Here is a 20940-nt window from a genome sequence, read left to right as displayed (position 1 = left end):
TATTGTCTCAGCTGAGCCTCACACTGACCTTGTGTGAGAAACACTGAGGTTAAGTGACTTGTGCAAGGCCACTCAGAAAAAGAACGGTGAAATGAAGTCCAAATCAGACCCATGGACTTCAGAGACAAGCCTGTTATCTGATGCAACTCCTCTCAGCTATAAAAGAGGAACCGAAGCTGTCAGAGGATTGATTCTACTATCAGTGATAGCACAAGCTGGACTGGAACCCAGGACATCTGACTTCATTTTGACAGATTATTCTCCTGCCACACATTCAACTGCTTCCTTGAAGACATCTGAGCTGTCTGTGAGCACTTAACTCACAGCCAGCCTCCGACAGATGGGCCTCCTGAGCTGTTCTTGGCTTTCATCTTTGGACTCAGCCCCTGATGAAGTCACCTGGCTACCTATTTCTACACAATTTATGGCTCTCCAGGTGACAGGCCTCAGAGCACCACAAATCCCCCTCAGACTTTGCCTCATTATCACAGCTCCATCTGGTACAGGGAGCTTCCCCTACTAATATCTCACTTGACCAGAGGCAGCCCATGGCATGAAACCCAAATTCTTCCTATCTCTGCATCGTGGCTGGCTACCGCTAAACCCCTCTGTTTGGTGTAGACTGTAACAAGAACTGGGTACCTGAAGCAGAAGGTGGGACAGAGGAGGGGTATTTACAGATAAGCTGTGTGGACATTTGGTGTGGCCAGGCTGATGCTCTCAGAGGTGGCGTCAGATATGGATCTAGGAGGTGATTATATTCTCTGAAACCCACTCATCTGCCTCCAGCCCTGACCCAGCCCCTCTTCTTTGGATATATTTTGAACGCATTTTCAGAAAGTGTCTCATTGGATAAAAAGATATGCAGCTAAAATATATGCCTTGGTACCTTCTCAGTCCCACTAAGGTCTCATTGGTCACTTTTTCTTTCCCACTTTGCTGGGCTCAGAGAATCTAAGAAAGACCTCTTACCCAGAGCTACCTGCCTGGTCCTCTGCTACCACAGTGCCTCTTGAAAATATTGCATAAAATGTGAGTCTATTTAACCTCTGCCCATCGTTTTATCCACCTATATAGGTTGTCATCTATCTATCTGTCCTTTTATCTGTATCTATATCTGCATAAGTGCCTGGAATAGTGCTCATCAAATGTTAACATGGTGTTGTATTTTGGGTAGTGAGATTTGGTGACCTGCTGCTGTTTTCTTTTCTGTATGCATTGCTTGAATTTGTATAACAAGCGTCCACCATTTTTATTAAACAAATAATGTTTTCCCTTAAAGAAGAACAGGATAAAAGAGTATGTATAGAATTCAATCTGACGTTATTGGGCTATTTGGGTACCTGTCTCTCTCTTGTTAGATTGCAATCAACTTAAGGTAGTGACTAAGTCTCATTCATTTTGATGATTCCCAGCACTTTGTTCCCAATAAATATGTGCCCAGGAATAGTTCTTTTTAGACCCACTGACTGTTTCATTGGAATGATAGGTCAGTGTTTATTTCCAAGACTGTCTTACCCACTCTAGGTTAGGCAAAGCGGTCTACAGATCCACGAAATTCCCATCTGGACCTGTTTATACTTAACTGCAGAGGCCACATGAAAGAAGGTGAAAAAGACAGGTGGGTTCAAAAGGATCTGGATGTAATTGGCATGCAATTATCATATGATTTATATCATCTGTCCTCAAGAACTAATTTTCGAGTCAGAACTGCATCATTGCTTCCCTTAATGCTGTCGTGTGCACACTTGTCTCTTCCTTACTTCTTCACTCATCCCTCATCCCCTGATTCAGACTCCTTACATTTGAAAAGAAAGGAGGTAAGGAGAGCTCTGGAAAGGGTAAGTTTGATCAAGGACACCTGGAACTCTTGCAGAATTCTCTGAGAATGACATGAGCCGGGAAGCAACTTGTAAAAGCTCTCTGGGCCTTCAGCTCTACCAGCATCCTTCTCTAGCCTAAGTCAGGGTCCTCAGCTGCTGGGACAGACTGGCAATCCTTTTCCTCATTTCTTTGGCCTTTATTTTACTTACCCTGTTAAGAAAAATGACAAGACCCCTGCTGCTGCTGCTGAACAACTATTAACCCACTGACTGAGTGAATGGAATGTGCCCGGCTTGGCTAAGGTCTTTGCTTAGCTTTCTGGGTCTCCATTGATCTCATGAATCCCCTGCCTTCCCTGCTTCTCTTTCCCTTCACCATGGCTCTCTCTGCATTTGCCTTCTCTCTACTCACACATATTCACAGGAGATACAGTCTCCATCCATCCCAGAGGGTGGAAGACTTGCTCAGTTGTTTCCCTACAGAGGATAGAAGTCTATTTCTCAGGGCTCCCCATCTCCATAGGCCTGGTTTCAGCTTCCCACAGCTGACCAGCTTATACTCTGCACCAGTCTAAGACTCATGCCAAGATTTTTATTTCCTTCTGGGGCCCTATCTTGGGTCTGCCTCTCCCAGGAGTGGGCGCAGCCCGGAGGCCTGGATTATTTACACCTCTTTGGCTCCCTTGAGCAGCAGACTCTGTGGGCCTGAGAGCAGTAAATCTACCTCCTAATCACACCAAGCTGCTCCGCGCAGTCTGGCCTGTTCTTGCAGGGCTGTTCATCACTTGCTGAGACAGGGGCTGTGGCCTAGAGTGAAGCCTCCGGGAAGTGGCTGGCTCCCGGCTGCTTCTCTCTAGCTCCCTGCAAAAGCCTACAGGAACTCTGCCTCTCTCAAGACCCCTGTGCTGCAAGCCCAGAGGTCTCTCTTCTTGGACTGAACAGTTTCTGAACAAAGGTGACAGATTATCAGCAGTTTTTTGGAGTTTGGAAAGCAGAGATGGGTGTTAGCACTTACCTGTCTCTCAGACATGACATACAGGTAGCGCTGATCAATGGAGAAGGCCATGTCCCGGAGGATGGGGCTTCCGTCCTTGAGCACAGAGACCATCTCGTACTGGACCCCACCATGGGGAGGACCATCGGCCCGAATCTGTATGAGAAACAAGGATGTCCTCAGCATCTGCCCTCAGTATTCCCCTGTGGGCTACCTGCCTCCGCCCAGAGCAGGTAGCTTACAGAAGACCATTGCTAACCCCCAGTCACTACTCCATAGACTGAAGTGCCACTTCTTTTAAACAGCCCAATTTCCACCAAAAGGAATCCTTTCCCAAGCAGTCTGAGTGTTCTGGGCCTGGGATTTCTGACAGTGGATTTATTTGTGTGTGCATATATGCCCTTGGGAATGATTTTGAATATCCCTATGCGGTTATTCTTGTGTGCATGTACATCTATTTATAGCACTGTGTATTGTATGTGTGTGTAAGTGAGTGTATGCTTATGCACACTCCTTCCTGGTGGCTGGGGTGGGAAAGTCAACATCTGTTCACAGTATCTTAGCCTCAGACAAGTATGAAGGAACGGTGAACAATTTATATAAATCATCAAAAAGCTGCTCATTAAGAGATTAAAGATTTTTGGATCCCAGGAGGGTCTTTCAGCCCCCAAACATATGCCCTCACTGTCCACAAATCCACCCTGTGAGAGGTGGGGAGCCAGGAATCCTGGCTTAGCCTCTCCAAGCCCATCCTAGGAAAATCAGTCAAAAAGGACTGAGATGTCATCTAGTCCAGTGCTTCTCAGCCCTGGCTGCACATTAGAATCATCTGGGAGCTTTAAAAAATATGAATGCCAGGGCTACATCCATTAATCACAATCTCTGTGGGTGGGGCCCAGGCATCTTCTTCAGCTTAAAAGCTCCCTGGGTGAATTTAATGAGTAGCTAGGGTTGAGGAGCAGCGAGGTAGTCCTGCAGTTCTCACACTAGTGTGTCCTCAGAATCACCTGGAGGGCTTGGTGAATGCACTGCGAGGCCCACCCCCAGAATTTCTGATTCAGTGGGCATGAGGGCTGAGGATGTACATTTCTAACAAATTCACCAGCTGATGCTGATGCTGTTACTATAAGGGTTTGAAAAGTACTATCTAGGCCCTTATGCTGAATGCTGACCTCAAAGAAAAGAGTTCCCTAAGGTCATACAAAAAGTTGGTGGCAAGGAGCCCTTGGTCTGAATGTGCCCCACTCCCAGTTTTTCTAGTTTTTAGTTTTCTAGTTTTCTAGTAGCTGACTGCTGACCAATATTCATGAGCCCAGCCTGTTTTCACTGTCCTCTGCCCATCTCTAGCTGAAGCCCCACCTCCTCCATGAAGCCTTCCCCATCTTCTCTAATGGCTAATTAATTGCTCCCACTTTGATGCCTTTTTTTTTTTGCCAGACATTTTGTCCTAGGATTATAATCAATTGATTTGTTCATTGTATATATACTAGCTAACATGTATTGACTACCTAATCGAATTGTTCTCTAATTTTTTCAGATGTGTGTAAGTCCTGTCAACATTTTGAAGGCAGGGATATCTTTTCTATTTATCTTATAATCCTCTGAGAACTAGCATGCGACTGGGAACATAGCCGGTGATGGATAAAAGGGAATGCTTGTGAAATGCTTGTTGAAAGAGCGTGAACTGTGCACCAACTGACAGCATATCCTAGACTCCTTAGGGCTGAATCAAAGTGAGGTTAAAAGACATTTTCCCTGGAAGATTTTAAGACTAAGGCTTCTTCTCCCTTACACACTTTGGATTCTCTCTTGGGCCCTTCATCATCATCTCCCTCTGCCTGTTTCTCCCCACCACACTGAGAGCTCTTCAGGCCAAGGCACCATGACTTATTCATCCCAAGTGCCAAGCTCAATGCCTGATACCACAACAAGTACACTAGCATGGATGGATGGATGTGTTTTCAGTTCTTATTGGCCGAGTGGGGAAGGTCAACAGCATTATTGATTGCAGAGCTAGGGGAGTGGGAGAAGAGCTTCCATTCCTATTTCTCTACTGTCCTGAGAATCTACATCCTTGAGGAGCCTGAACCAGGGCTTGGTCTGTACCTGTTGGGTTGCGATGGACTTGATGTATGCGGGAAACAGACCATGAGTCCATTGTGGGGTGGGAAGCTGTGGCCCGGGGGTCCCTGGTAGTAGAAACAGCAGATTCTTGCCTGAGGCCCTTGTGCTATACCCCACGGATGAAAATGGTAGGTCAGGGTCTAGAGGCAAGGACACCATGTTCTCCTCCTCACCTGCTTTGTTGGGCAACTTGGGGGCTTCTGGGCCTGAACTTGAGGAGGTAACCTCAATGGAACCAAATAAACTCTTCTCAGCCATTCCTATCCCTCATCACTCCCCTTGTGGGACTTTCCCCTATGCTCCACTCTTGCCCTCTTTCTCCCTAGTGAATGGGCTTCCTGCTGTTCAAGGCTGTTGCCTTGTCACCTATCAGTAAAGCCCCTCCTTCCAGAAATGTTGTTAGAAGCCCATTTGTTTCATTTTCACAGGGTCAAGGGGATTCTAAGAGTCAGCAGTGGTGTTACACGGCTGAGGCCACCAGCCTCTAACCTGGAGCAATTCTGATGATGAGATTCAAGCAGAAGGAAGAATAAGAGTCTCTGTCTGGGAAAATGCCCCACAGTTAAAATGGTTCCCCTTGACATTCCCAGCAGCATTCTCCCCTAGATAGACAGACCCAAATTTCCATAAGATTCTTACAGAAATATCATAGCTTTTAGTCACAAAAGTTCTTGGGCTATTGCAGGAGGTAGAGGGCAGATGTGATTGCCATGACTTCTGGTTGGCCTGGTCTCAGTTTTCTGTCTCCATAAAATGGGGGTTTCAGGCCCTGCTTCTTGCCTGAGTCTGAACTGTGCCCCTCCTCTGAAGGGAAAGTGTCTCAGTGCTTCTCCCACCTTCCCTGTGACAGCTACTCCTCTCCAGGGAGATTTAAGCCTCCTCAAGGTGCTGGCAGCCTCTCAGCAGCTGCAGGGCTGGGTCCCAGGAGCTGCAGAGCCAGACCCCTCCCTCAGGCCTGGTCTGGGATCTCCTGCCCCAGAAGGCCAGTTAACTCTCTGCTGGCTGGAATAGTCTGCTATTTTCACGCTAATGGCACTTCAATATTCTTCATCTGCCTTTTCCTACATGTTGGCCTCTACCCTCTCCCAGAGCCTGGGCACTTGCGTGGATTCAGCAAGGCCTGCACACCAAGTCAGAAGAGTGAACGAATGCCATGGTGATGGCCCTTCCTCTGTGGTCCCTGGGACCAGATGGTACCCGTGGCAAGATTAGAGCTGGAATTGAACCAAAGACAACTTATCATCACATTGTCTGCTGCATTCGGTCAGGACCAATCCCAACCATTAATATTTTACTGAATCAGAGACCTAATCTGAAGGTTTTTCTTTTTCCTTGTCTGCAACCCCAATCTTTTAATAAACCAGTTGAAGCCAGAATCAAACCTACATAAGTCTCAAATGTCAGAGCTAAAACCAAACCAGAACAGAAAATGTTGTTGGTACTGAACCTAAACTAAGCTATCCTATTTCATTCAGTCTAAATCCCTGGAGAGAAATGTGGTATTGGCCAAGAAGTCTGTGACTCCCCCCACTCACCCCCGATCCATGCTAACTGCCCCAAGATTGAGTCACCTTTCAAGATACTTATAGGGGGTCAGAGAAGATGGAGAGTAGGGGCCAGGAGGCCAGGTCAAGGAGAAAAAGGTGGAGCAGGGGCTGGCAGAGAGAAGGCAGCAGATCCCCTGGGCAGCAGAGGTCTTTCCCCTCCCTTGATCCCCTTTGCTCCCTTAAGGCAACACACCAATGAGTGCGGGGTATAAGTCTGGGCCTCAGGCATCCCAGGTTTCCATTCTGACTCTGTTCTTCCCTGGGGCTTGACTTCTGCCTAATGGCACACTTTTAGGTGAGTTACCTCTCTGAGCCTCAGTGTTCCTCTCTGAATAACTGGAAGAAGCAATCTGCTTGGTGCCTATCACAGGAGAATCATAGACATAAAAATTACTGGAGCTAATCTTGTCTAAACTCTTCCATTCAAAACTTCCAATCCATGGTGGAACTGGGGTTCAAACCAGCCCCAGCTGGTGGGGTCCAGAGGAAAGCACATGGCTGATGGGGAGAACGCCTTGGAAGTGACTAGGAAGAAGGCTGCTAATGTAGTTCAAGTCTGTGATTTTTTGCATGTCTCTGTCTTGGATAGGAAATTTTGGGTTTCAAAGCTGTCCTCTGTCTTTGCCAGAAACAGGATGGCCAGTGGTGAGGGGAGTGTCAAGGAGTCCCAAAACAAGAGTGGGATTTTAATAGACAACTAATTGAGTCTATTCTATGGTGTCCCACAAAGTGACAGCAATAAATTAAACCAGCCCTTGTATGCAGTGCAACACCAAGATGCACAGGTCCCAAAATCCAACCAGGCAGCAGAGGATACTGGAGATTGGGCAAAGGAGGGAGGTGACAGGGACAGGTGGAATGAGTCACTGGAGTGTGTTTTTCTATTTGGGATCTTCTTCTTCTGGGAAGACTTGACCTCGGTGGAAATGCAGAAGCTACTGGGGCTATTTTGCTTGGACAAGGCTCAGCAGCCAGATAGCACAAGGTACAGAAGAGAGTGACAGTCTTTACTGAGACCAGCAAAAGACAAAATGTGCCTAAACTGCTTATTTATTTTGAGACAGGGTCTCACTCTGTGCCACCCAGGCTAAGTGCAGTGGCGCAATCACAGCTTACTGCAGCCTTGAGCTCCCAAGATCAAGTGGTCCTCCTACTCAGTCACCCAAGTAGCTGGGACTACAGGTGTGCACCACCACAACTGGCTACTTTTTAATTTTTTTTTAGAGACAGGGTCTCATTATGTTGCCCAGGCTGGTCTCAAACTCTTGAGCTCCAGTGATTCTCCCACCTCAGCCCCACAAAGTGCTAGGATTACAGGTGTGAGCTACTATGCCCAGCCTAAACTATGACATGAGGACATTTAGTCTAGCTCTAGTAAGAACCAGAGACATTACTGTAGAATGGGTGACTATAGGAGACTGTAATCTTCTTCTCAGGAGGGTTTTAAACCCAGGATAACCCCTTTTGCTTCATGGTTAAATGTGGCCCTGCCTGAAGGCAGTAAGATAGACTTGGATTCTGAAAGGTTCTGTCCACCTAAAGAATTTAATAATAGCTACCACAGTGCTACGTGCTGTCACAGTACTTAACAAAAATGAACTCATTTAACACTTCCAAGCATTCCTCAGGTAAATACTATTTTAAATCCCATTTTATAGATAAAAACTCAGAGGCACAGGAGAGTTAGGCAACTCTCTCAAGATCACACAGCTGGAGAGTGGCGTAACTGAGATTCACAGCTAGAGCCTGAATTCTCTGAAGAGGGGGCTAATAATGGGCAAACATAGCTGCCCCTGCTGCTGAGCAGAGTAGAAGGTCATCTAAAAGTCCAAATTTCCCCCTCATCCACTCTTCTCCCTTTAGGATCCCAAGTTCAAAGTGGGACAATCTCCTATTTCCTGGAGACAACAGTAAACTCAGAACCTAATTTTTGGGGGCCTTACCTGGGGGATAAAACTCAGTTTGTCAGGGCTGGCTTTGGGGCAGGAGCGTGTGAGGTAAAATCCAGCAGAGATTTAGTGTCCAGTCCTCCAGTTGAAATGAGAATGAAATAGTAACCCTATTAGTACCTTTCCTTTAAATCACAGCTATGTCCAGACAGAAATTAATGTCAGCCTCTTTTCTTGAATATCCAATTCCAATCAGCATATCCAATTAACTCGCTTACCCGCAACCCCCTCTAAACTCCTTTTCTTGTGCTTCGATGTCTTCTCTAGTTAGCCCTAATTTATGGAGCCCTTTGGTACTCTAATATCATGTTATTATTATTAGTAGTAGCAGTAGCAGTAATAGTATATATATATATATATATATTTTTTTTTTTTTTTTGCAAGAGCTGTGGAAGAGCAGTAGAATTGGGAATCTTCTTCTTGGGTTTCTTAATAGCAAAGAGATTGGTTTGAAAGGCATCACCACACAGAAGGAAGCACTGGATCATGTCTGCAGGGCTGGGATTTAATCCCAAGTTTTTCTTTAATTGGCTGTGTGACTTCAGGTGAGTCATTTCACTTGTTTATGTAATAGTTTCTGTAGCTGTCCCATAATGGTGGGACTTAATGGTCCTTAGCTCAAAAAAGATATTGTGAAAGTAAAATGAGTTATTAGCTATGAATGTCAGTACTGTCCAATATTCATTTATTATGTGCCTACCGTGAGCTACGCCTGCATTAGGAGCTGCAGATACGTGATAAAGGATAAGGATCCCCTCAGGAAGCCCGGGGATGGGGAAATGGACAATTTATCTGGTCTTCATGAACACAGGGGTCACCCTTTGTGAGAAGAGGTTTGCATGGGGGTCCCAGGGAGACCAACATGGGGGGCGAAGCAGCATCTCACCTGGCCTGAAGGAGGCCCTGAGGGGGTACTTCCTGGACGAGGTGAGGCCTAAGCCAAAATGCATGAGTGGAAATGTGAGTTCTTTGGAAAACGTACAGTGTAATATAAATATAAAGCTGTTCTTGTTATGCCTGAGCTCAGATTTCTTAGAAACTTGGTCTCTCAGACCTAAGCATTTGGAGAGGATGAGACTTTTGACACAGAGTTATTGAGGGCTCAACATCACTCTCAGCAGGTCTCAGCATCTGACGTCCTCAAATTCACTTCAGAAGAGGCCTTTATCACTTGCTTCTACCTCTGTTCACCTAAGGACCCTATGATTTGTGGTCTATTAACATATATGTGGCATGTGAATGTGTATGTGTGTGGCATGTGTGGTGTGTGTGCATATGTGGTGTGTGTATGAGTCTGTTGTGTGTATGTGTATGATGTGTATGTGTTGTGTGTGTATGAGTCTGTTGTATGTATATGATGTGTGTTGTATGTGTGATATGTATGTGTGTGGTGTGTATAAGTCTGTTGTGTGCATGAGTATGGTGTGTATGTGTTGTATGTATATGCATGTGGTGTGTGTGTATGTGGCATGTGTGTATGAGTCTGTTGTGTGTATGAATGTGGTATGTATGTGTTGTGAGTGTGTATGAGTATGGTATGTGTATGTATGTGTGGTGCGTGTAAGTCTGTTGTATGAGTATGGTGTATATGCGTTGTATGTGGTGTGTGTATGCAGTATGTGTGTATAAGTGTGGTGTGTGTATATCGTGTGTGTGTGTGTGTGTGTTCAGACCTTTAAGGAGGTGAAAGGTGGAGAGGGCCTGGTGCTGCTAGGCTGACTCTGGGAGTGAGTTCATGAGAGAGTGTATCTGCAGTTGAGCATTTGGTGCTGCGAGAGAAGATTTGAGCTGAAGATTATTTTTGTAGAGCTTCATGACCCGAATTATTTATAGATTTAAGTCTTTGGTAAATTCTGTCTCTGAGACTCTTCCTCCCTCTATCCTGCACATACATTCACACACTCACATACACATACACACACACTCTCATACACATACACACACACTCTCTCACATACACATTCAACAGCAGCAACAGCAGCGGTGGCAGTCCAGGGTGCCTGTTGCTGGCCCCGCCCTCTGAGCTGTGAAAACATTAACTAAGCTTGCAGAGTCACAACTCAGCAGGCTGAGGCTCCCTGGAGGACAGCTAGGAGCCTGGCCCTAAATGCTTGGCTAATTGGAGGGGGACGCAGGAGCCTGGAAAACTTGGCCTGTGGTTTGCACTGAGCTAGCAGAGGAGAGGAAGAAGGGAAACAGGGATAAGGGTCTCTCTTGTCCATGAAGGGGAAGGAGGTTGTTAAGATGTTCTAAGCTTTGAGAATTTCTGCTGCTCCCACCCTTACACACACACACACACACATACACACACACGTACATGCACACACACAGTGCTTCCAGCACTGGTCCCCAATGAGTTGTCGGTGAATCTTTGGTTGACACCGGAGATTGACATTTCCATGTACAATTATTTCTATTTCTGTCCATGTTAAGAGTCTGCCCTAGATATTCAACTAGGGGTGGGTGGAGCTAACAGCAGGGTGCATGGGGCTAGAGAGTCCTGGATTTCAGGGGGCCAGGCCATGGAGATCTTTCTCCTGGAATGTAGGGAGGAGTCCCCAGAAGACTCACTTGTTCTCTGGACTTTTGCATCTTGGGACAGTATAAGAACTAATAGCCTGGCTAGTAAGGATAGTAGATGTAATGACTATTTATTGAGCATTTACTATGAGTAAGGTCAGTATTCAAGGGTTAGGGTGGGGAGATTGGCTGGTGAGGATCTCCGGAGACCAGTTTTCTGTTTCTAAATTGTGGCGTCTCTGCTCCCTCATCAGACAAGGGTGGATGAGGATGGCCAAGCCATCACTGGTCTATGCTGCTCATAGAACTAAGAGGAGTGGCCTCTGCTCCATGCCTTCCTACAGTTAATGACAAACTACACTCACAAAGGCACCAAGCATCCCATCCCTGGGGCCTCTCCCTTTGCTACTCATGAGAGAGTGACACAAAGAGCTAGAAGCAAAAAGAATCCAGACCTCTGGGTCCTACTCTTGGAGAATTTTGAACTCCAAGGGCCAGGGCAAGAGCTTATGAGAGGTGAATTACATTGGGTAATTCAGGAACACGGGGCTCAGGCCTTAGTCCAACCCCACCTTTAAACACTGCTCCAGCTTTAGGCTTGGGCAGGTCAGGAGGCTCCGGGAACAAGACGAAGCTGCCAGGGGCAAAGGAAGCATTTGATTGTTCTGGGAAACAATAAGATAAACATAGCGGAGACAGCCGAAGCATTAAGCAGCCTCAGATGAAATCAAATCATGCAGAAGCAAAGCAATAATTCACATGGAGCACACAGAGTTGGGGGTGTGTAGCTGGAGGGGTGGTAGGAGGAATTAATACAGAATAATGAGGAACTTCTGCCAAATCTGAACCTTTGTTTACCCCAAGTTCTAGTAGTGTGGGCACTCGGAATCTCCATTCAAGGCACTGCACACAGATTCCTTTCCTGGAGATGCCCTGGTTGTTTCAGGATAGAATTGAACCTCTTAGGCTTTTGGAACTGGAATGATTTAGAGCCACTCTTTCAGGTCCATGGGGAGTGCAGGGCAGCCTTTCTCACCAAGCTCTGGAATAGGGTGTGGTGAGAACTGATGGAATTAGGCATATCGACAGGTTAACTACCTTGGAAATGCCTGTCTCACTCCTCAAAAGGGGGCAGGAAAAGGAAACTAGCACTTCCTGGGACTGGATATACATGGTGCTTTCAAATAGCTTCTCTCTCTTTGTAAGTTTAGTTCAACACATTTATTGAGCATCTATTCTATGTCAACCAGTGTGCAAAAAGTTAGGGATATAGACATGAATACTCTTCAAAACTCTGAGGTAGGCATTCCCATTTTATAGAAAAAGACATGTTAAGTGTCTATTGCAGGATCACACAGCTAGAAAGTGGCAGAGCGAAACTCGAAGCTGAATCTGTCTGATTCCAAAGCCTGAACTCTTTTATTCTGCCTCCCTCCAGAGCCTAGGCTTTCTCTAAGTTAAACAGGAGGACAATGCCTACATTAGGACTAAAAACTACATTTAAAAAGCACTGGGTGCTTCTGGAGATAAGTCCTGGGGAAAAAAAATAGATCATATAGCTGTCTCCTCCACTGTGACTCCACTGTGACAAAGAAGGCCACCTGCAGTCTGGAGAAAGGAGAAAAGGATGGGGTGTTTAAGAGGGTTATTACTCTCTTTAATTAATTCATTCTTTTCTTTTCTATGGCCTGAGATTGCCTTGCATTTTATAATCTGGAACAGTAATCTTTGCTTTGATTAACACTGAGGACGGCATTTCCAGCTGTAGGGATGGGAAGGGAGGTCGAGAGCGCTGAGCACCATTATCTGACACTGGACTTGTGCCTAAATGCAGGAGACTCCCAGAGATTATAAAAGAAGTCATTAAAAACACACACACATGTGGCATGTGCCCACCATGGTGCAGAAAAGCCATGGTAACCGAGAGAAATGGAGCCTACAACCATGCCACTGAATCTCTCTTCACATTGCTAGTGCGCTGGGGCTGAGTCTTTATTGCCTCTTATCTGGGCTACTGCAATAACCTGAGAAATCTCCCTGCCTCCAGCATATTCTTGTTCTAATCTATTCTACCAAACACTGCCAGATTAATCTTCTTAAAACACTTGTTCGATCCTGCCTTTTCTGTATGCAAAATCCTTAAATTTCAGGTGTTTGTAATTTTCTTTCTCTTGCTTATCTCAGTCTCCTAATTTTTTTATGATGAACATACACTACTTTTGGAATAATGAAAAAAGTAAATCATGGCATGTATTCATGCATACACATACACACACACACACACACCACCTTCAATTGTCCCCTTTAATAATTTAGAAGAGTTCATACTCCTCAGTTTGACATTCAGGGGTCTAGCTAACATGGCCTTCTCACTATTTTCCAATTGCATCCCCAGCTTTTTGGTCTTCATGCCTTTGCTTGACAATTTATTCTACCTCCTAGATCCTAACCATCCTTCAAGGCCTTATCCAAATGCCACCTACTCCATGAAGCCTGCACCAATCCTTCCCTGGAACTCCCATAGCACCTAGAATGTCTCTTGGCATAGTTACTTGTAAACATATGCGGTCATCTTTCCTAAGATAGTCAGGCTCCTGGAGAAGAAACCATGCTTTGTACAGCTTCATATGCCTTACTACACTTGGTACTGCCCTGCACACAGTAGGCTGTCAATAACACAGGCTGATGGAATGAAGGAATCCCTGTTGCTGAGACTGGGCAGGAGTAGAACTTTACTCACGGCTCACATTGATTGAACCCCTATTATTGTTCGATGTCATGCTAAAGGCTTTATGCACATTTTCTCGTTTAATCCTCACAACAACCTAATGGGGTAGGCACTACTATTATCCCTAAGGCTGAGATGAGGAAACTGAGGCATAGCAGGGTGAGGTAACTTCCCCAAGGTCACAAAGCTGGTAGGCAAAAGAGCCAGGATCTGAACTCTGTTGGGTCTTCATTTTTCTAGGCCTCTGTTTTTCCATCACTAGAGAAAAATGAGTAAAGAAAGAGGGAATCTTGTTCCATGCCATCCCACCCACCCGAAATCTTCCGGAACCTGGCGTGTAAATACCTATCCACATTTGTTTCTGTCGAAATGATCTTTTCTGGCTCCCCAGTGGACTGGTGAGAGCTCTTAGGAGGAAAGTAGTATAAACACTCAAGGTACTGCTATGAAAAGAACTCCAGGACCACTAAGCGGAAACCCTGCTGGCTCAGACAGGTGGAAAGCAAGAATTGAGGTTACGAAGATGAGGTCAGAGTTGGGGTCTGAGGAAGAGGGTAAGAGAAGGGAGGGAAGGGAAGCCAAGCCAGAAAGCCTCCATCCCCTGCAGTCCCCAGCAGCCAGCCCAGGGGTACCCTGTGTGCTCTGGTCTGCTTGACTGCTTGGCAGAGCCCAAGGGCAGAACAGATAGCTGGGGGAGGGTCTAGCTCTTTTAAAAGATTCTGTTTGAATAGCTGTCATCTTCACACCTTTTCCCATCTCCCCTCCCAGGAGAGGGGGTTTAATAATGAGCTGCTTCATGAAAACAGGCCCCTAATTAATTCATTGCTATTCTTCTGGGGCCAGATCATTCTAATCAAGGTGGGGTGGGGGTGGGGTGGCAAGTAAGGATTGTCCTGATCTGCTTGTTCTTCCATGGACTCTCTTTGCTCCCTGCCATCACTGCCCCAAGGCCCTCCCCGGTCACCTTGTTCTCTTTGGCTGGACACCTGCTTGTCCTCAATGCCCACCCCCTTTTTGTGCTAACGCCCCACAGCTGCTGGGCAGAGTGCCAGCGCGAAGACTCTGCTGGTGCTGGGTACAGTACAGCAGGTGCCCGGATCTCACTGCAGAGCGGGAGGAAGAGAAGCAGGGCTTGGCCCTGTGAGGAAGGAACTTTGTCCTGCCTTTTCTCTGAGCATTCTCAGAATATCCAGTGGGCTCGACGGTAGGCAAAGTGCAGCCTTTATTCTTCTCCTCAGGACTCCCCAAATCCTCCTGGCCCCTGATAGTTGGCACTACCTAGGATTCATGTGCTCTTGGGCCTGGACAGCCACGCCACGTCATTGCACCCAAAAAGTGGCAGTGGCTGCAGAGGATGTGCGTGGATGACCAAGGACTAAGACCAAGGGAGCTACACTAGGGCCAACTCAAAACAAAAATAACCTTAAAAAAATTCTCCCCTCTCCAAGCCAGATCACAGCAAGAGACAATGGAAGTGGGAGATTGTACAAGTCTCGCCTTGGGCAGTCTCTTACAGATTTTTTTGATTTCCTTTCTAGATCTTCCAAGGCCTGCACTTCCATCTTCCCTTCCGATAGATGTTGATTGTCCAGTGAAGGCTGATGTCTAGCTCACTGGGGTGGAGGCCACGCAGGGGCACTCAGCCAAGGGAGTTAATTCTCACTTTCTTCATCTACAAAACTGGTAACACAACATGCCAGCATGACAAGGCAGCGGCAGGAACAAATGAGATAAGGAATGTGAAAGCATTTGGGAAACTGGAAAGGAAAGCATGAAGGAGAGGGATTTTGGATTGATTTATCTCTGATTCATAAACTTGGGTGGGACCAGACTGAGGAGGAAAATTGGGCAGGGAGGAAATTCTTCAGGGGGACATGGGAGGAAATTGGTACCTCCTCCTCTGTCCTTTCCAAGGGAGCAGGATTGCGGGGAGGAGGAGGGGGAGGCAGCAGAGGGTTAGCAGGTGCGTGGAGCGGGAACCCCTTGCATAGTGGCAGTTCCAGCCTGCTTTTGAAGGCAGCCTCTCTCAGAGCAAGGAGGAGTCGTTTGACAAAGGTCTCCACAGGACCAGTGCTGGGGACACAGAGGGCCGCGGCCCCTGGGCCGAAAGGATGGCAGCCTTCTGTCTCAGACCCTTTTCACTTTGTGAAATAGAGAAAAGCAAGGGGGAGGCCCCAGTCCTTCACCCACAAGAGAGAAGGCAGCTCGGGGCAAACCCACCCACTGCTAATATGCTCCTTAAAAAGCACTGAAAGGAGCTATAGCCTGGCTTTTGTGTAAAGTACTAAAGCATCCCTCATTCTGCCCCTCCCACCCCCCCACTCTTCTAGAATTTTTTTCTCTTAAAAGAGTGCTCCACCTCTCCGGGGACTGGAATCATTAACTGAACAGCACTTTGCCTCTCATAGCTTTTGACAATTTGGCAGTAAGTTGGAAAGTACCAGAGAAGCTGCAAAGAAGTGGAGGTGAGGATGGGGAGGGCAGGACCAAGGAGATGTGCCTGGAGGACCCGCCTGGGACCTGCCTGACTCCTGGCCTGACATCCGGCTGCACTGGATTTGTCCCACCCTCCCTGCCCAGCTCTGGCTCATGGGATGCTGGGCTCCAGCTGTCACAGGGGTGTGGTGGGGTGTGCAGGGGAGCGTCACATGGCTTCCCACCTTCACCCCCTCTTGCTATAGCCTGGAGGCTGCCTGGGGCTGGCTGACAACCAATCTGGACAAAGGGATCCCTCCAGGAGAGGTGGGAGTTAATGCCCTTCATTGTGCCTGACACCAGGACCTCCGTGTGAAGCAGCGCAGTGAAGGAGTACCTGAGGCTTAAGGAATGGAGAGCCTATGTGGCTGGTGAGGGAGGATGGCCTAAATAATGACCCTGGGGCAGCAAAATCCAAGTCCTGGGCATTTCCTAAGTGGGGAAAGCAGGGTGAGAGAAAGGAGGGTTATGGATTTCCCAGTCAAGTTGTGATATAAACGGATCAAAGGGAGAGGTTTCTTGGGTTCCTGAGATGACCTATGTTGGAATATTTCCAGTTCAGCTTTAGACATCCTGACTATTAGGAAGCGAACAGCTTTGGGGGCGTTCATCGAAAGAAGCAATAAGTCTTCAGCTTCCCTGGAGAGGACTGGAAGACTCTTGCTCCTCTCTCCCCACTAGGAACTCATCCCTATTTAACAATCCTAGAATGTAAGCATAGGTATACCTATTGAGCACATACTATGAATTGGACATGACGCCAGGCACCTTATGTAAATGATTTACATGCAAATCATTTAAAAAATCCATTTCACTGATGCAACCCAAAACCCATTTCACTGATGAAGAAACTGAGGCTCAAAGAGGTTAAGTAACTGCCTTAGGCCACACAGCCAGCCAGTAGTAGAAAGGCATGCAGACTTGAGTCAGTTTGATTATAAAATCTTTTATTAATCCATTTACTTCCCTAAAATACACTCACCTTTGTCTTGTGTATAATGTTAACAACTTACTGTCTGTCATTTTAATGCTCTTATTCTGCTGTCTGAGCCTCATCTAAGTGCCAACATAAATTATGAATTCCCAGATGTAGAAGTTGAATCTATATAGTTCATTTTATTCAACTTTTAGCAGAGTGCCAAGCATGACAGGGTGCTTAAAAATTGCATTCTATACTTGAATCAAGTGAGAGCTCCAGAAAGCCGTAAACTTGGACCACAAAAGCCAAACCAGCAAGCTTCCCTTTCCCTCACAGCCTCGTATGCTTATTTTTCAGCGTTTGTTACTCCATGAGAATAACACATTGAATGCTGCTTGTTGCATGAAAGTCACAGCCTTGGCACTTTGTCAGGAGCTAATACAAGAAATTGCCATATAAAAGAAGCATCTGATTTGGATGTCAAACTCTTGTCCTGGTGTCTGTACAGGTCTCACATGATAAATCATTTACAGAATGTAATGTCTGGGAAATGTCCTGAAAAGTAGGGACACTGCCTTCTCTCAAAGTGTAAAGATTTCTGGCTCATTTCATTTCCCTTTATGACTTGGCTGCTGGGACACTCAGGCCAAATCTCATGCTGGATCCGGTGCCTGTGTTGACCTTCTTGGTAACATATGTGTTTCTACTCCCTTTATGGCTTGGCTTTTCTAGTTCTAAGACAGTTATCATTCCACGTTGGCCAAATCTTTTATTGTAAGTCATCTTAATTCCTTCTTTGGAAAGAAGTGAGACATGAATACACACAAATAATTATGCTCAGGTCTTTTCTTTGTACCCTACGAATCTGTACCTGTTGTACATTGCCTCAAAATATTCTCAGGTCTTTTTACTCTGTGCTTATATCCTTTGCCTCTTCAAGGAGGAGTTGGCCAGTGGATGTTTCTGAGTAAGGGTCTGGGCTACTCTCAGTATGTTGTAAGTGAGGGGCTGGATGACAGGGGTGAGGTGGGGAGATACCACTCAAAATGGAAAGCCAGTGGTGGATTTGTATTCCACTGCACTAATAAAATTTCATAGACTCCTGGGAAGAGTAGCTGTATAAGGTTCTGGGTTCAAGTTCTGGGTATTTGAGAACAGTGTGCTTGTAAGGAGAGCCACGGGGGTGGATGAGAAACTCCTATGGGTCTGGCCCATAATAAGGCTCTGTAATTATTTGTAAAATGGAAGAATGAATGAATAAATTAATGAATGAATGCTTTTCTGGCCAAGAGATTCTTCTCATAGAAGAGAAGGCAAGACTGTTTGGCAGAAAGCCCCATCTTCAGGCCACAGAGGAGACTCAAGATCACTAGGAGCCCAGCGGAGTCCAAGCTCTCCACGCCATCCTTGTCCCCAGCCAGGCCAAAGCATTCCTCACTTGCACCGTGTGCTGTGAAACCAGGCCAGTGTGCTGGACACTACAGCAAAGAGAGTGGGAAGTGGGAAAGAAGGAAGGTAGGAAGGAGGGAGGACAGAAGCCTAGGTATAGCTTCTGATGCCTTTCTCTTCTTTCCCCATTGAAAGAGACAGTCACATAAATACTAGCCCACAGTGAGTGTGGGGGGAGAAATGGTGGTCTCTAAACATGTGTCCCTCTGTCTGTTTTTACTCAAAATCTCCTCTTAACACCCACCTGCCTCTCTCTTTCTCCTTCCCTTCCTTGTCTCTCTCCCATCAATCCCCAAATCTCTCCATATACATTGTTTCTTTCTCTGTGCTGTCTCTACTTCTTTCTTCCTGTGTCTTTCTCCTCTCTCACACATACACATGACCTCTCCAAGATCCCCACAAGAGAAGCTCTTCAGAGACCTGCATTTCCCCGTCTGCCCCAGACTCCAGAGGCAGTTAAGGGCAGAAGACACCAGCCCCAGAGCACGGGGGCTCTACCACCTCCCAAACTGACCTGTGCCCAAACCTGGAGTTTCATTCTAATCCCAGTGGCCTTGCCGACATCAGTTGGACTAATTTTTTCCTGTAATTAAAAGGAATCCCCCCCCCAACTCCATCTCTAATCCCACATAATTAGCTCTCTGATTGCCAGTGCTGGGCAGGAAACCTCCTGTTTGGAGAGGGATTTTGGACAGAAAGATTAGGCAAACACTATGCAGGAAGCTGCACTGGGAAAACAGGCTGTTCTCAAAGTTTGTTGTTGAAAGAGATTTGTGGTGGGCAAAAGGGCCTGATTCCCTACAGGTGGTCTGAGCTGCCTCTGACCCTGTCGGGTTCTCCAACAAATGGGTCGCTTTTCTTGGCTTTCAGGATCCTCTCTGTGGTGGAGCCCTGCAGTGGGCTGTATCTCCAGCACATGGGGCAAGGAGTATTCCCAGGAAGCACATTCCTTCCTACTCCCGGGGAGGACTGTGCTTCTCTGCATGGGAGAGGGAGGGAGAGCCGCATAGGCATCCACCCCCACAGGCTGGCTGGGCGATGGTCAAAGGTTACTAAAATATGGCAGGTGACAACAAAACCACCATGACTCCAATCAACCCAGGGAGTGGGAGAAATGCCAGGAAAATGGGAAAACCCCTTCCCTAGAGGCTCTGGGGAGGGCTCCTCAGAGCTGGGCATTGATTCTCCCAGCCAATGCTGTCCTTTGTCCATATAACAGGCACTGCATTATCGTCTGCTAGGCTGAGGGTATGCTGAAGGTAATGACATTTTGTTTGTTTCTACCACCTAATTTTTCTTTTTTGATCTTCATGATCATCCTGTGGGGGGAAGTATCTTCCCATAGAAGAGGAACTGAGTCCTGGGGAAAGCACACAGCTCCCTCAAAATCACCAAGCAAACTGCTGCGGAGCCTATGCTAAAGTACCAGGCTCCAGGAAGATGGCGGCCCTTGCTCTTTGCACAATCCCATGTTCTCCAGCTCATGCTCTTTCTGTCTTGAGAGTTTGGGCATTTAGGATGTTGGAGTCATGGGAGACTGGGGACACCAGCCGTCCAAGGGGATTTAGGATTCTGACAGCCAAGGGCTGGTCAACTCCTCTGTGAAGATCTGAAAGTCTGGTGCTACCATGACACCCACTTGCAATTCTTGCTGACATGGACTGGAGCTGGCATTCTCAGGCCCTCTAAATAACCTCAGGAGGGCCGGACCTCTGATGCTGCTTCCCCATCTCTGTACTACTCAAAGCCGTAAGATTATTCACTCTGGTTCTCAGAGAGGAAGGGGCAGGAACTGAAGCCAGGGGCTGGTGAGTGGGAGGGAGAACCTGTGCTTCCAGAGCCAGGGAGGGACAGCAGGGGCTGGTGGGCTGGCACTTGGAGGATTTGTCCAGCTTGCTGGTTGAGGCGCCTGGCCCTGCTCCTCCACCATGGCTTCTGCAGTGAGCTCAGGACATGGGGGAGAGAGCCAGGCCATGGATGGATTCCAGATGGGCTATCAGGTTTGCCCACAGTCGACTGTAAGGCTCCTCTGGTCTCGGCAGCTCCCTCAGCTCTGATTCAGCTGCACGCGGAAGGCCTGCTATGGAATGCCAGTGAAACCCAACCCGTCTCTCCCACCAGAGCCTCCCTCACTCCTTCTGCTACCAGAGATAGATAGCATGTTTTTTCTCTGTCCCTTCTTCCCTTCATTAGTACAACCCCCCCGCCCAGAAGTAGAAAGGGTTAGTGCAGGGAATTTAGCTGACAGCTGGGCCTCTGGCTCTGGAGCTCTGAACTATTTCCCCCTGGGAAGAGTAGCTGTATAAGGTTCTGGGTTCAAGTTCTGGGTATTTGAGAACAGTGTGCTTGTAAGGGGAGCCACGGGGGTGGAGGAGAAACTCCTTGTGTCCCTCCGATTGCCAGATCAGTCTA

General features: G+C 47.0%; 1 protein-coding gene across 2 annotated transcripts in view; it reads right to left on the bottom strand.

The window, feature by feature from the left end:
- Positions 1-20940, bottom strand: part of PLXNA2 (plexin A2) — a 219783-nt gene that overhangs the window by 115184 nt on the left and 83659 nt on the right. For both annotated transcript variants that reach the window (XM_002809516.6, XM_009238345.4), the window contains one exon: positions 2839-2973. In XM_002809516.6, coding sequence (XP_002809562.2) covers positions 2839-2973 — 135 coding nt within the window. The remainder of the gene's footprint in view (positions 1-2838; positions 2974-20940) is intronic.

This window comes from Pongo abelii, chromosome 1 (genome assembly GCF_028885655.2).
Source record: "Pongo abelii isolate AG06213 chromosome 1, NHGRI_mPonAbe1-v2.0_pri, whole genome shotgun sequence".
In the NCBI taxonomy this organism is placed as follows: domain Eukaryota; kingdom Metazoa; phylum Chordata; class Mammalia; order Primates; family Hominidae; genus Pongo; species Pongo abelii.
Note: the sequence above shows the minus strand (reverse complement) of the source record. Positions and strands in the feature narration are given on the sequence as shown.